This window comes from Alosa sapidissima, chromosome 23 (genome assembly GCF_018492685.1).
Source record: "Alosa sapidissima isolate fAloSap1 chromosome 23, fAloSap1.pri, whole genome shotgun sequence".
In the NCBI taxonomy this organism is placed as follows: Eukaryota; Metazoa; Chordata; class Actinopteri; order Clupeiformes; family Clupeidae; genus Alosa; species Alosa sapidissima.
In genome coordinates this window covers 15586787-15604111 of record NC_055979.1, presented here as the reverse complement: position 1 = coordinate 15604111, position 17325 = coordinate 15586787, and the positions used below count along the sequence as shown (strand labels likewise).

The window sequence follows — 17325 nt, the reverse complement described above, 5'->3', positions numbered from 1 at the left end:
CACTAAAGCTTTTGGTCCGGACCAAGTGTGAAGCACACATGCTGTACATGTACACCTACCTGGACAGACGTATGCAACCACACACACACACACACACACACACACACACACACACAGAAACACACACACACACACACACACAGAAACACACACAGACACACACAGAAACACACACACACACACACACACACACACACACACAGAAACACACACACACACACACACACACACACACACACAGAAACACACACACACACTCATGCCTGTCCACCTACCTGGACAGACGTATGCAACCACACACACACACACACACACACACATACACACACACACAGAAACACACACACACACACACACACACAGAAACACACACAGACACACACACAGAAACACACATACACACACACTCATGCCTCTTCCCCTCCCCAGTTTGACCGTAAGCTGTCTCTAGCACACACACACATACACACACACACAGAAACACACACACACACACACACACACAGAAACACACACAGACACACACACAGAAACACACATACACACACACACACACACAGAAACACACACAGACACACACAGAAACACACACACACATACACACACACACACACACAGAGAAACACACACACACACACACACACACACACAGAAACACACACACACACACACACTCATGCCTCTTCCCCTCCCCAGTTTGACCGTAAGCTGTCTCTAGCCCCGGGCTTTGTGGTGCCCTCCAACCTGGACTACCAGGGCTACCACACGTACGTGGACGAGATGCTGCCCCACGAGAGCCCCGTCCACTACGGCCTGCACCCCAACGCCGAGATCGAGTTCCTCACCGTCACGTCCGACGCCCTCTTCCACACGCTGCTGGAGTTGCAGTCCAGGGACTCAGCCATGGGCGAGGGCACCTCCCAGACCACAGAGGAGAAGGTGGGTGTTTGGTCATGTGTGTCTGTGTGTGTGTGTGTGTGTGTGTGTGAGAGAGAGGGAAAGAGGGAGAGAGATAGAGATGGACAGTGTTTGTTTTTGTGTATGTGTTTGTGAGTGTTTGTTGTGACAGAGAATTCCATATTTTCTCAATAAAAAGAGGTTTAAAAAAAAAAAAGGAACCATGAGATTTCTCAGTACACAAGTTGATGGATGCACTCATAAACACCCACAGACACACATGAGAGGTTTCTCAGCACAGCAGTGATGCGCAGGCTGATCCGAAATAAGTGGCTGCCAGTGGTCACCTGTGGTTACGAGTGAAATAAAAATATTTGAGTCAGCTGCGTCATGCTGTGTGAGCTGAGAATGGAGCTATAGACAATGTTGGAAAAGTCGAGGATGGAAGAATTCAAAATAAGGTTGGCTGCTTTCTGCAATAAACACATTTCCAGAGGTGTATTTCTTACTTCAGAGCTAATGAAAGTAAGTCAGCCTTTGCATAAAGAAATAGACTAAATCTACACAAGTTGACAATTTCAAAAGTAGCCTAAAAACAGTACAGACCAAATTTAATGGAGTGGGCTATGATTCAAGATAGTAGCCTATGACTAAAAGGCTCATTGAAGCTGGTTTTAACTGGCTTTAATTAATGTCAACAATCTTGGACCTAATAATTATAATATATAAATAATGTTGCTGACCCTACCGTGTTGTTTCCTACAGTACATATCCCATAATAACCCAAACAGCCTACCTCGAGGCTAAATTGCCATACACCCTAACCTATGTTGGACTAAAGAAGATGGTGTTTGTGCTGCATTTGTTTTACTAAAGGATGTCAGAAATGCTTTAGGTTCGCTAAGCTTTCTTTTGTGATGTTGGACAGAAACATACAGTATACATTGATGCTCAAATGATGCACAAATGACTATGCACCAGGTACACACTTTAAAAATTATCTCTTATAATAATGCTATCAGCATGAGTTGCAGTCGGATTGAGTTATTGCATCAGGTGAGTTTGGGTCGCCCGTGAAATGATCTGTGCATCACTGAGGTGTACACACACACACACCGTAAGTGACTTCTCAGTGTGCCGTAGCCACATTATGTTGATTAAAGAGATAGAAGAGAAACAGACTAGCATGCTAAATTAAATTCATAGCAGTAGTTTTTGGTTCAGGTAAAAACCATCCTGGACGACATCTTGGAGAAACTGCCAGAAGAATACAACATGTCGGATATCTCATCCAAGACGGCCGAGCGCTCCCCATACATCCTGGTGTGCTTCCAGGAGTGTGAGCGCATGAACACCCTTATTCATGAAATACGCCGCTCACTCAAGGAGCTGGACCTTGGCCTAAAGGTGTGTGTATGTGTGTGCATGTGTGTTTGCCTTTCATTTTATATGTGTTTTATCTCTGTATTTGTTTGTGCATGTGTTTGTGTGTGTTTGTAAGTAGGTATCCCTAACGTGAGTATAAAGAAAATATGGAACTTTTAGTCTACTTTTAATGAATAGAGAAGTGGCATGTTTTATTCTTTTCCAAACACCTCTTTCTTTTCCCTCTCTCTCCCCCTCTCCCTTTCTCTCTCTCTCTCTTCTATCCTCCCCCTCTCTCAGGGAGAGTTGGCTATTTCCACAGAAATGGAGCAGCTGCAAACAGCTCTGTTCTTTGATAACGTTCCCGACACCTGGACCAAGCTGGCATACCCATCCACCTACAGCTTGGCACTGTGGTGAGCATCAGATAAGACACACACACACACACACACACACACACACACACACACACACACACACACAATCACACAAACTCTGACTCACAAGCTCTCCAACACACACTTTATCTGTCATGCGCAGGTGGGCACTCACTCACACACACACACACACACACACACACACACACACACATACACACACACAGTCACTCAAACTCTGAAACATGCACCCTTCTCTCCAACACACACTTTATCCCTCTATCATGCGACACACACACACACACACACACACACACTTGTTCCACACCTACACCCATAGGCAATTTGCAGCAGCTGTGGAGTTGTTTTCCTCTGTCCCATATCGCTCCCTCCGTATTTTGATCACATGCTAATTAGTGCTTGTGTACAGCTTTGAATATTGAAATGTTTCAAAGTATGCAGGTCATAACTTTCTCTCTCTCTCCCTCTCTCTTTCTGTGTGTGTGTGTGTGTGTTTGTAGGTATCACGACCTGCTGCTGCGTTGTCGAGAGCTTGACAGCTGGACTCAGGATTTGGCTCTGCCCAATGTGGTGTGGCTGTCTGGCCTCTTCAACCCTCAATCATTCCTCACAGGTACACACACACACACCCACCCACCCACATACACGAGCGCACACTCACACAGACACACACACACATACATGCACGCGCGTGCACACACACACACACACACACACACACACACACACACACACACACACACACACACACACACACACACACACACACACACACACACACACACACAGTGGGGTTCAAAAGTCTGAGTCTACTTCTTGTGATATAATGAAATGTTTTGCTTTCCTAGTCTTCAACTGCCCCTGTCCAATTTCAGTTTATGGTGTTCAGTCAGCTGGTTCTTGCACAGCTTTATGGTGTGCTGGAGTAGAAATCCCTCACTGCTTATCTGACACCTTTTCGCCCCCACTATGTTTGGCTCACTGATTGTCTGATGGGTATAACCCAGCAGTGATTGGCTCACTGACTGTCTAATGGGTACATGTATTATTAATCTGTGATTAGCTCCTTGATTGTCTGATGGGTATTACTCACCTGTGATTGGCTCCTTGATTGTCTGATTGGCGTCACCCATCTGTGATGCGAGTGGCCTCCAACATAAAACTGGACAAAAATCACAGCTTCTAACACAACTCTGGGAGCTTTAGGCTGAAGTTGTCACAGTACGGCTAGTGCTGATATGCTACTGGCTTATGTGCATTCAATGGGCGAAGCTTAGTGATAGGTCAATTGGCTGACTGATTGTCTAATGGTTGTTATTCCGGCCCGATTGGTTGACTGGTTACACTGATCCTTGTTACCCATCTGTGATTGGCTGACTGATTTGCGCTGTCCAGCTGTGATGCAGAGCCTGGCCAGGAAGAACGAGTGGCCTCTGGACAAGATGAACCTGACTGTGGATGTCACTAAGAAGTTCAAGGAAGAGTTCAACCAGCCAGCAAGAGAGGGGGCGTATGTCTACGGACTTTACATGGAGGGTCAGTGTGTGTGTGTGCGCACACATCTGTGTGTGTGTGTGTGTGTGTGTCTGTAAAGAGTATGTCCTTTCCATGCCTGAGGAAACTTGCGGAAAATATAGTAAATACTAGTAAAAGTGAGCCAACAAAAAAAAATCCCTTCTGTTACTTCTTGTGGCTTGTGCATTCACAATTAGTACAAATGTCAGTGCAGATTAAGACAAGGTGATATAGGCAGATATTGACTTGGGACTATAAAAGTAATTAGGGATTTTTTTTTGTTGTTGGCTCACTTTTACTCATGACCCACCATTCGGCAACAAGACATTCCATTCACTATGCTAAGCTAAGCTAGCGGGGGCACTGCCGGACTAAGACAATGCCTACACGGAGACAAAAATGCTTTTGCTCACTTATCTAACTATGGGAGACGGTGAATTACCCAGTTTCAATAAAACGGTGGTGTGTTCCTTTAAGTTCTACATACCTCCCTCACTGACCCCTCCTCTACATGACCCAGGTGCACGATGGGACACTCAGGGCGGGAACATCACAGAAGCGCGCCTGAAGGACCTGACTCCCAGCATGCCCGTGATCTTCGTACGGGCGATGCCCAACGACCGCCAGGAGACGCGCAACACCTACGAGTGCCCTGTCTACAAGACCAAGCTTCGCGGCAACACCTACATCTGGACGTTCAGCCTCAAGACCCGCGAGAGGCCAGCCAAGTGGGTACTAGCAGGAGTGTCCCTGCTGCTCAGTGTATGAGGGAGAGAGGGATGAATAGAAGGAAGGAGGGAGGGAGGAAAGAGGGAGGGATAGAGGGGAAGGAAAGGAGCGCTGGCACAGTTACCTTTCTTATCAATATGAGAGAGAGAGAGAGAGAGAGAGAGAGAGAGAGAGAACAGGGCAGAGAGAAAGAGAGATAGAACAGGGCAGAGAGAAAGAGAGGGAGAAGGAGAGAGAGAAAGATAGGGAGAAGGAGAGAGAGAAAGAGAGAGAGAAAAATATATAGAATGGAGAATAAATAGAGGGGAGGGAAGGAGATAAAGAGGCCTGCCATGTTGGAGCAGACATCAGTGGCTTTCTTGCTCAGTACATGACAACCAACTAAAGAGAGGGAGGGAGAGAGCAGAAGTGAAAGAGTGAGAGAAAGAGAGAGACAGAAAGACCAGACGGTAGAATGGCGTTCTGACCATGAAGAGGGTCTACATAAGTTTTGTTTACCTGTGTTGACGTACAGTAGCCCAGGAAAGTATTATCCAAACCCAGTTAAAGTAAAAGTGAATTCAAAAAGTATGTTTGTCAAGTAAAGACATGGTTTCTGTCCGTGGAGTTATGTAGAGAAATACCTCAGTATGTTACAGGTGAGTGTGTTAAGAGATATTTATATCATGTTTTCTCATGTTTGTGGAGCTATGTTAGAGGTATTCTTGTAATAAACTAATATTACTTTATTATATTGCTCTGATGACTTGAATACTACAGTTCAGTTTATGTTGTCTCTTTTTGATAGATTTGGTCATTACAAACTCCTGTCTTTTTTTCCACAAAAATACAACCAAAACAACAAATTCACGCTTCAGTTTTCTTCTTTAGGCATTCAGTTTATTCCTTTATACAGTTACTCAAATGTGTTTCATCAAGTCTGTTATATTCACAATATACACATTATATATAATTCATATCAATATATATTCAAGAAATTAAACATTCAAATTAGCAGTTATGTTTTGCATTGTATAAAATACAGTGGCAAACATTTTTCCTTTTTTTATTATTTAAAAATGCATAAAAACAACGGAACAGCAGTAGATTTTTAAAAAGTGACATATTTTACCTTTGATGTTCTCCAGTACAACAATGTCAATGTCATGTCTTTTTGTGCAAAACTTTGCAAATTTGTATAGTATAGTATACCTCTCTACAACAATGATCCTCAGTGTTCAGTGATTGGACGCGAGGTGGACGCAAGGGTGTTGGGGGGTGTTGGAAGGGAAGGTGGGGGCACAGCAAGGTTTCTGACCCCAACCCCCCCATAATGGAAGCAATACGTGGCATGTTTATGTCACACCTCTCTACACCCCACCTCTTATAGGAAGCCTTGCATAGCCAGACTAGCCATTACATTAACATACGCATCTAGAGACAACTGTAGAAAAATGTGGCCTTTGTGTGAACCATGGGAAAAAATTACAGCATTAAAGGGCACTAATTTTATTTTTTTTAACAGTGTGGCATGGGGGGGGGGGGGGGGTTCATTTGATTGGTTGCTGAGCTCAAGTGTCAACAATCTTTCACCAGAATTGAGGCTTCCACCTTTTATGTCAATACAGATCCCTTGTTCAGTTCTCAAACACCTCCTGAGGCAGCACAGTAGAAAGAGATTAGCACACTTGAGATAGCCCTGACAAGTCGTCTCGTTGCTTAAACAGAGTTAAGTCATGTGAACGCACACACTGTCTAGTTTATGTGTGTGATAAAAATAGTCAAAGCAACAAGATAACTTGACTGGGTTATCTGGAGAGTGCTAAACTTTTTATCTACAATGAGCACTTGAAAGACAAGGGCTTTACAAGGGATATACATGCAGAGGTTAGCAATGGACAGCTGACCCTATAAATGTAACCAAATGGAACAAGTAACCTACATATGGACAGAGCATGGGTTGTGTAGATTTAGGTTCAACATGCTTTTGGGCCACAATTTCACCGAGTTGTCTCCAGTGGACTCCTTGAGACTACTGCAAGACTAAACATAACTGATACAGCACCCATCTAAATGAATCACTGTAATCGTGACACGAGGCCAATGATAAAAACCCAGACTGCTCTGGCATAATGTGTTAAAGGCTTAGTCCACGATTCCAACAAGGTGACACAGACTGAGCCATGCACTATTTCAGCCAATACATGTTGCGGACTGTACCTTAAAAATTATTTTAATAATGTTGGGTATGGGTATTTTCACAGACTCTTCTTATTTTTTTGTTGTTACTTTTCAATTTCTTGTGTATTCGTGCAATCTTGATACAACGGAATCAGAATGTGACCAGGCAATCAGGTACTGATTTGTTATTTGAACTGTGTATTAAAAATGTAAACTTGGCTTTCTGTAACCCCCACAATTTAGAAACTGTCCATCAGCATTAAGTACAGGTTCAGTCTAGATGTCCACTATGTAATACTGACCTCATAATCGTACCTTTTCAGCATGTCCAAAAAGCTGTCAAACAAAAAACATCCGGCTGCTTGACCCTCTACACAAAACAGTGAGATGAGAATATATAGTTTTATGTGCATTATACAGTATATGTTGTAAAACTAACATGACTAGACTTGTTTAGTTGAAACATGCGATTCAGTCATACGATCCTGACACATATATTGTTCCACTATCTAAGTTATAGATGAAAAGATGCATACACGTTCACACAATTCCATAGTGGAATCCTTAAAGGAAAATTAAGTTTTTTAGCACTTTAAGGCCCTTTTCTGGTTTGTTTTGGATGAACTAGAGTGGTGGACACCGAAATGTTGACGATTGGTCCTGTCTCGACTTTTCTGACTCGTTTTTAATCGCCTTTGACTGCTCAGGGTGGCTGCCAACCACTCGGTGAGTTGCACAGTTTTGAAAACGAACATTAAGGGTTGAAAAGGGCCTTAAAGTGCTAAAAACCGGAATTTTCCTTTAAGGGCGGAAAAGCTACTATGGCCTGTCATCACCTCAAGTTCAACTTATGTGGGTGAGGCCATTTTAATAGTGCATACCAGCTCAGTACCTTAACCTTGACATTTTCCTATAATATAGATTGTTGTTTACATGCTGAAATAATCAGCTTTAATAAAATTGGAAGCCCAGACTGCACCAACTGTGGGAACCACAGTGTGATGGGGGTTGGGGATTCGGGGTGGGTGGGTGGTGGGGGTTACTGATTGGATGGATTCATCCAAAATATGAGAAACATGGCGATGTAGGCGTGAGGATTTTTGGTACATTTGAAAGGGTGCTTGTTCCTTAAGTAAAGTGTAATATTTAAAGTAAATACTTTTTTTTTATGGAAAAAGGTAAAAATAAGAGTTGAGTGAAGTTGTCATCAATAGAACTTTGTTGATAAGATTATGTGATAAATGTGATTTTAAATTTTTTTTAGAATATTTTAATTAACAGCTGCAATGTGAAGGATCAGAGATGAGAGCTACATGGGAAGTCCTGAAGAAGTTTAGAAGTCCTTCATAAGCAGTGCTACAGCAGAATCTTGCTCAGTCCAAAAGGTGTGTGAATGTTCTTTTTGAAAACATTGATATGAAGTATATCTATTTCTGTTGCCTGACACTGAGGGACAGATGTACTAACACTTTTGCGCCCACTTCAGGCGTATTTGTTTCGCAATGTGCGTGTAAAATCATTGCGAGGTATGTACAAACAGGCCACAATGATGTAAAGTGGCAGATTGCGTTTGTCATGTCATGCATATGCATTCATGGGAGGATCCAGGGGAAAGTGGGAGTTTAGCATAAAAAGATGGGAGGGGAAGAGTAAAGAGCGCCTAGTTATGTATTCCGCGGTATGTACAAAGACTGCTCCTGAAAGCGCACGTCTATTCTGCGCCTAAATACTTCCACCTTGTAAAAGCAGGTGTTAATCCAAATTGCAGTTCAATGCGTCAATAAGAGAACCATTCAACAACAACAGAATCGCTATTTAGAGCACCAGTTTTTGTGGTGAAAGTATTTGTACTACCAAAAGCAACCTTAACTTTCGTTGGCCTTTCGCATGTCTTACTTTCACTTTCACGTCATTCACTTAAACTTTCCTACTTGCTAGATTTTTTCCTACTTGCTAGATTTGACCAATCTTCCATAGCCTACGTACGTGCACAAGTAGTTTGAGTAGAACTACTGATCTTCATTATCTCCCTGCGTGTTTACATCTTATCATGTACGGTATTATTTCATGATCGCTAAACGTTTGATTCTTTTTAATGTTGTCATCAGTTAACTTCATTCAACTGCTTGTATGTAGGCGCTGCCATTCAATTGTGGACGTTCGTAAATTGCGTTTATGGGCGGAGAAAGGCAGAGAAAAGCACAGTTTACACTAAGGATTGAACGATTGATAAATACGACGGAAACTTGGGTTTGACAGCGTTCGCAATATGCGGTTTGTCTATGACGCTGATAATGCTACGTTCGCAAATGTATACATCTGGCCCTGAGAGTGCTAATGGTGTCCTTACAATGCTTTTGTAATATTGTATGCATGAAATGACTCAACGTGCATAGACAATGCAAATGGAAGTGTTCCCAATGGGAAGAGAGAACTCTAGATGAGAATCAGGATAACTGTTAAAATATGTGTGGTTTTGTTATTCTGGTGTGCTTGTTGATATGGTTGTTGTTGTGTTGTGCATGTTATTTTCATATTTGCACCGAGTGATCTGTGAGCTCTCTGCTTGGAGGGCCAACGGACGGTTGAGTTGGGAAAGTGCTCTCACATCTTGTGGTTTGACCAGCGGATGGCAACTCTTCCGGTGATATTATTGCTTTTGGACTATGTGGTATGATGAATCAACAACCTTCACTTCTCTTAGTTTTGGAAACACTTCTTCTGAGTGCATGCCTACCAGTTAGGCAAATGTACCTTGGTTGCATAAAACACAAGATCCATGTTTAAGTAAGTTATTTAGTGGGTTCATGAAATTAGTCAATTTTATACAAGCAGTGAATGCAGGACTGTGCATGTGGTTGTGTATTTGTTGGATATTGCCCAACATGCATCATTTTTGCTACAGCTACTGATCGCAATGATGATAATTGATCGCAACAAGGCTTTAAATACACTGCTTTGTATGTGTTAATACAACCAATTAAGTCAGGCACTGAATACCTTTTATAATTGCATGGTTTTATGTGTGTGTTGGCTCTCATATGAGTTCTGATGAGTAACATTACAGAATATACAGACTGTCTGCCAGTCCTCCTGTGTAATGTTCCTAGTTATGGCCCAGTCCTTAGGTTTTCAATGGAAAATTCCAGTTATATGAATACATATTATAAGTGAACTCTGACATATTGAGACTAAGATGTGGCTTTTCAGTGTGCGTGTGTCATGCGTGTGTGTGTGTGTGTGTGTGTGTCTCAGAAGACTGATGTGCCTTATGTAGACTTCAAGTTTAAGTAGCTTTGTCCTGCATAAGAAGAGATGAGAAATCAGAAACAATCACAAGTGCGATAAGACATGCTCACAACACACACACGCACACATCCACATACACCTCACACACACACCGGATGAGCGTGTCACTTGTGTGCGACAGTGTGTACAATGTGAGTTTTTCATGCTACAAAAAATAAAAATAAATAAATAAATAATAAAAAAAACACTTTCCAAACATGCATTTTTTCCAGTTGAACAAGCATTGTTCAACATTGCCCCTTGTTGCTGGCAGTGTCATAATCCCGAAAAAATATGTACACAGTAACTTTTTATACATGATATTTAAAGCATATAAATACATGACCTGTGTATATATATATGTAAATATTTAAAGAGAGAGAAATGTATTTATACTATGTATACTTTGTACAGGTGGACAGACAGGCTGTAGATGTGGACGGTGATGGTTTATGAAAACTCCTTGCATACAGCCAGTCCCGTCTCCATCTGAACCCTGAGTCAAGGAAAGTAAGGAGGCCTGGGGTGTGTGTGTGTGTGTGTGTGTGTGTGTGTGTGTGTGTGTGTGTTGGGGGGGTCGGGGGTGTGATTGACAGTCTGGCTTGCAGACAGGAGCAATTCAGACCTGTGGTGGGAGGGTGTGGGTGGGCGTTACTTCCCTGGAAGACCCGGATCCGAGGAGGGTCGCTGGAGGCCCAGTGGGGAGGGACTACAGCTAGCTGTTGACGAATCGGGCAGTGAGGCCTGCCTGATTGACAGCTGGGCTCTGGGCAGTGGCGAATGGGGGAGCTCGGCCTCCTGCTCCTGATTGAGTCCTGTGAGCTCTGCTGCACCCCCAGCCAGGGCCGCCATGTCTGAGAGTATCTCCGTGGAAACGGAGCAGAGCAGGGGATCTTTGGGTGCGTGGCTACAGTTCTCTTCGTCCACACTCTGCCAACACAAAAAACACACAAGGTCACTCAGTTCAGTTCAATTCAGTTTTTTATGTGTCATTGTTACAGGATAACAACAAAATGTTGTTAGAGCAAAAACAGACAGGCATATAGTTTGAAGTTGTTCACCCATTTGCCTTATATCAATTTACATCCCCATGAATCACCCATTACTTTGTACCTAATTTAGCTCCCCATAAATACCCCCTAGAAAACCCCATAAAGTGCTATGTCCAGTAAAGTGCTTGGTACAATAATTCATAAATCTAATAGAGGTAAGGTTGTTGGAGTACAGCAATGCAAAGTCCAGGTCACAGGTATTGGGGGTGTATGGATAGAGACATTATGTCACAGAGGGATGGCCGATGGGGAGTGGGGGGGCAGACTGTCCATTAAGCAGCCTGATTGCATGGGGGTAAAGACTGTTGGCCAGCCTGCTGGTTTTGGCCCTGATGGATCTATCTCTTTTCCCAGAGGGCAGTGGTTGGTCACCTACCATCCAGTTATTCAAGTGCACATAGTGCACTAAGTAGTGAATGAAGTGAGCAGATGGTTCTGAGCAGATGGACTGTCTCCCACTAAAGTGGAGGGCATCCTTAAAGGAAAACTCTGGCAATTTTTCACACAGATCTCTGTCTCGAGTACTATCTGTATGAAGAAAAAATTAATTAGAAAAAAGCTCGAGTTGAGCAGCCGGGCAGCTACAGTGCAACACTTTGGGGGTATCTTTAAAATAATTTTTAAAATCACTAAAACCGTTTTCTTTCCGTAACGACAGCAATCAGTGACCTCGAGAAATAGAGATCTATGTGAAAACTGGCCGGAGTTTCCCTTTAAGAGGTAAAGGTGACTGATATTATCTTTTATTTAAAGCAACACAGACTCGCAACTGTTCTACACACGCAGTAGCAGGTTTATCCATCAGGAATCAGGACAGTTAATATATATAATAAATGTGGACCTGGCCTGAGTAGGAACCATAGAGTGGGAAATGGGATAAGTTAGCTTTATACTATACAGCCTTTTCATGAACCCAGTAATGAAATCGTAACACTTTATGAGTGCTGTCACTATTTCTGAATGGTTATCGATTTTTTTCCAGCCATTATGAATATGTTATAATCCTTGATGAATGTGCTCATGATGCTTTATAGATCCCAACAAATCCAATTCAAAACTCCAATCTTGATCACCTGAAAGGCCTGCTGAAGGTGTAGTTTGAAAGAGGGTCCCCAGCTCAAAGTCAATGATGACATTACAAATGTAAAAGAAGCTTTATATTACATTGTGATATTTCAGGTTGTGTGAGCTTATGCAATAACCTCATAACGCTTTATGAGTGCAGTCAGATCTATGTAAATAGTTATACAGTATGTAAATCAATTTGAATCTTTATGACTGCTTTATAACCCTTTATGAATGTGTTGATGAAGAAGGAAGGAAAGCATGGGGATATGCAGAGGTATGGTCTCACAGGAAAAGCCTGAAACTGGTCATCAACATTACCCTGGGGATACCCATATATGAACCCTGCAGGTCCGTCTGGCCAAGAGGCCACTGAAGCCCATTTCCAATGTCCCTAAAACACAGGCACGCAAATACAATCGCTAATCCGTCATGGATATGTGTTTCTTTGGAATTGAGTAGGCCTAGGCTAAACAACTGCATTTAAAACTTTCATTTACAAGATTGCTACACTGATTCTTGTAAATTTGGTAAAAGTATAATCCACCAATTTAAGTTTAATTTCACTGCCAGTTATGCCCTTGCTGAAAGTGGTAAATCCATGAAGCTTTTCCAGACCCACTCTCAATTGAGAAGGGTCTGGTGTCAACAAGGCTACACGAACATGCCTCTAATTATGACCGCCGCGCAGCGAAGCGGCGGTCAAATAGGTTTAGTCAGAATTTTTTTTTTTTCTTTTTTTTTCACACAGTAGACATATGTACGCTTGCATGCACAGGCACATACGCAGGCACACACACAAGCACGCACACACACACACACACACACTCACACACACACACACACACACACACACACACACACACACACACACACATAACATAAACATAACACAAACAATCGAGAATTTCTCAGAATTATGAACAGGCAAGATGGAGGTGGGGTTGTATAAATGAATTTTACATGTGAAATCTTGTTTCACATGAAAACTTGTTGTCTAGCAGATACCAGTGAGAATTGAGTGTGGATAATGCAATTTAGTGAGACAGTTAGAATCATATAGGCCTTTCAGCGTGATTTCTTTTTGTGGAAAAAATGTGCTGGACTGGGCGGCGGTCATATTTTGTACCGCTCTGTGGTACATCTAGTTAACAATCTCACAGTAGTGTCTAGACTGGGAACTCTTTGTCATGTTGCTGCTGAGATACAGTACTCTCCAGAATTATTGGCACCTTGGGTAAAGTTGACTAAAAACAGGTATAAAAAAAATAATCTTTTGATGATTCATTGTACTCTCACAATGAAAACAATGAGGACAATCCACCCTTGCAGGGAGGAGAAAAAGGAAAATCTCATAAAGAAATAAATATTTTTAACAAAATTATGTTGCTCACAATTATTGGCACCCCTAGAAAAATCTTATATACAAAACCTAACAGAAGCATTTTCCTATCTAATTTCAAGTTATTTAAGTTAATCAGAGTGTCTGTGAACTTTGGTCCTGATTAAGTACTGCCCTTGTGCAAGCATGAGATATACACACACACACACAGACACACACACACACACTCACAACTGTCACACCTGACTTATCTGTTAGAGACACACAAGCAAACACATACATACACACAAATGCTTGTAAATCACAGAAATACACATGCATATATACACATACACGAGGCAGTGGTATGAACATACACACAGATGCCTACATGCAGTGTACACTTTACAAACACACGCACACACACACACCTGTCAGACACCCACATTTCCTCCAGGCACTGTGAACCAGCACCTGGCCTGAGAATGACCCTTCCCTTCTTCTTGTCCTCCTCCTTCTCCTCCTTACCCCATCTTGAGTTAATCAAACCGCAAAAGCACACCACTCAGCATTAGATGCACACTGGGGACCTGCCCCATGCTGAACCCATCATGCACACACACACACACATATACTGTTCACAGACACACACACACACACTCCATCCCACTCCACACTTCTTTATACATGGTGGTGCTTTAGCTTGGGGAAACTAGTGAGATGGTAGTTGGGATCAAAAATGGAGAAATCTATGAAAACCATAAAAATGAACTAAAACACAAATGATCCGCTTCCACAGCAATGCTGTAACAAAAGCAACAGTGTACTGTGGCCTAATGTGACCTTATCATATCACACACACACACTTTATTTATTATTACAATTTATTATTACAGTGGGGAAGAGGAGTCTGTGTGTGTGTGGGTGTTACTTAGAGCTGCCAGAGTCAGGGTGACCTCTTGGGTTTAGCTCTCTCTCTCTCTCTCTCTCTCTCTCTCTCTCTCCTACTGTACACACACACACAAAGAGAGATATCCCTGTCTGGATTTCTCTTAATCCAATTTAGTTTGTTTTATTATAAACCCCTGAGAGAACAGACTCCATAGTGTAGGTCAGTCTGTGATTGAAAAGCCAGGTTATTCTGAGAGCATACTGAGTTCTGTTATAATCTGCCTCTCATAGGATTATGATCACATTGATGCCTGTGTGTGTCTGTGCCTGTGTCTGTGTGTGTGTGTGTGTGTGTGTGTTACCTGTGCAGTGTCAGTGCTGTGGTCTGGCTGTACTGCTGTGAGTGGCTGCACTCTGATGGCGGGCCGCTGGTACTCAGGGCTGGACGTGACAGTGCTGTAGGCGGGGGGGCCCAGAGCAGTCTGCCTCTGAAGCAGCTGAAGGATGGCCTGGATGTCTGCAGTCATCTGAGATTCCAGCCTAGACACACACACACACACACACACATGCAGAAAGCAGTTCAACACCAGTGTTTTGACAAATATGTCCTAGTAACTGTCCAATGTGTGTCCAATGTACAGTCTAAGCCTGAAATATTTCCTCATACTGGAATCAGGCATGTTTTTGATTTGGCAATTAGCTACAGCTGAGGTACCAGAGTAGGGCTCTACCAGTATGTGATATAGTGTAATACCAGTTTGAACCAGCAGGGGGCAACTGTGCCTCATTCCATACAGTATAAATAAACAATGAAATATGGCTCTTTCATTAAAATGAATAACACTGTAATGCTAAATTAGGATGGACTAAATTAGGTTTGTACTCTGATGTTCGATCACTGCCACATACATTTCTGTCATTCATTAAGTGTTCAAATAATGTGCCATTATCACAGTGCTGGCACAAAGAGGATCATGTCCACAGATGATTGGCAGATGCAAGATTGCCAATCTGCAAAGGAACCGCGTTATCACCACAGTGTCAAAAACCACATAGAGTGCGTGTGTGTGTGGTGAAGGGAAGGGATTGGAGATCTCAAGCTATCCGACAGTCTAAAAGTGGAGGGATGCAACCCACCCTCCCAAAAAAATTGGTAGCACTAGTAGCACTGGTAGATACTAATCTGTAGCTGTTGTTGTTATTTTCATTTAAAATAGCAGGCTAATGATATGTACATGTCAGGCTGTCTATGTGTCCATCTTCTTAATCTGTATTCCACTCTTCATTAGCCTGTCTTCCTCTCTCATCTTCCCCCTTTTCTACTCAATATTCAATTGAATATTAGATTTGTTTGAGTGTTACATAACAGAATTACTCAAGAACATTTCCAGACGCTTTCCGTCTTTCTCCATACGATAGGGTCTAGCCCCATTACAAAACTCCAAACCAAGGTACCACTAACCAGCACTAAAGACTTTAATGAAACCTCTTTGTTTCCTGCCATTCTGCATTCTGCAATGTTTCTGCATCTCACTTACTATGTTATCTCTCTTTCACACACGGACACACATAGATGTGTCAACACACGTACACACATGTACAACTCCACGCATAGCACACAGGCGTGCCTACATCATTTAACACTCATTTACACACCTCCAAGCAGAGCAGATAAAGGTACACACACACACACACACATACACACACACACCTGTTCAGGTGTTCCTGCAGCAGGTCCAGACGATGTTCCACTTCTCCGTAGGTAATGTCACTCTCGCTGTCGTCCCCCGGTCTGGTGTCGTGGGCTTGTGCTGAGTCCTCCAGGAACTCCTGGCCCTTCCCAGAAGGCCATTCTTCAGGGCACACATCTGCCCAGAAAGAAAGAGGCCAGGCACTTGATTAAAATCCTATACAGTTCATACGGACATACACACACACACACACACACAAGCACACGCACACACACACACACACACACACACACACACACACACACACACACAAAAGCACACTATGGATTCACATGTGCACACTCACATATAGAGCCACATGAAACACACACTCACTCTCTCTCTCTCTCTCAATATAGAAGTCTATTTATCTTCCCCAGACAGCGGCAGTGCCTCTTAGTCAACTGAGGTACTTTATTGGCCAGGTGCTACTGAGGGTGCGTGGGCAGGTGTGTGTGTGTTTGTGTGTGTGTTTGCAGGAGTAAGAGTGATCTCATCGCAGAGATTCTCACACAACACCAGCTTGGAGCTTGATCAAGCACGCACATCAAGAGAGAGGTCTGCTTCAACACAATATACCTCCACCATCTCTCTCTATCTCTCTCGCTCTCTCTTTCTGTGTGTGTGTGTGTGTGTGTGACTGTGTGTGTGATAGAGGGACAAACAGTGACAAGTGACAGAGTGAGTATAAAATATTTCCCTGAGCTTGCCCTTCAACAGAGATCAACATACAGTAGCCATCAATGAAACACACACACACACACACACACACACAAGCACAGAGAGCCCATGGGCAGCTTTTTTAAGTACCACTACTTAGTGTCATAATTATGGTGAAGTGAACAGTAACATATAATATTCCTCATTTCCTCCATGCTGGGGTGTGTATGAGTGGAGAGGAGAATTAGGGAAGA

General features: G+C 42.8%; 2 protein-coding genes across 2 annotated transcripts in view; one reads left to right on the top strand and one right to left on the bottom strand.

Moving 5' to 3' along the window:
- The window catches only part of dnah9l (dynein, axonemal, heavy polypeptide 9 like), a 53584-nt gene extending 48490 nt beyond the window's left edge, over positions 1-5094 (top strand). Inside the window, exons 79-84 of the mRNA XM_042081639.1 lie at positions 697-939; positions 2122-2304; positions 2563-2678; positions 3161-3273; positions 4056-4196; positions 4696-5094. Coding sequence (XP_041937573.1) covers positions 697-939; positions 2122-2304; positions 2563-2678; positions 3161-3273; positions 4056-4196; positions 4696-4943 — 1044 coding nt within the window. The 3' untranslated portion in view covers positions 4944-5094. The remainder of the gene's footprint in view (positions 1-696; positions 940-2121; positions 2305-2562; positions 2679-3160; positions 3274-4055; positions 4197-4695) is intronic.
- Positions 5095-9258: 4164 nt separating this feature from the next.
- The window catches only part of kcnh7 (potassium channel, voltage gated eag related subfamily H, member 7), a 94814-nt gene continuing 86747 nt past the window's right edge, over positions 9259-17325 (bottom strand). The window contains exons 15-17 of the mRNA XM_042080989.1: positions 16393-16549; positions 15044-15221; positions 9259-11282 (exon numbers count right to left, since the gene is read on the bottom strand). Coding sequence (XP_041936923.1) covers positions 11004-11282; positions 15044-15221; positions 16393-16549 — 614 coding nt within the window. The 3' untranslated portion in view covers positions 9259-11003. The remainder of the gene's footprint in view (positions 11283-15043; positions 15222-16392; positions 16550-17325) is intronic.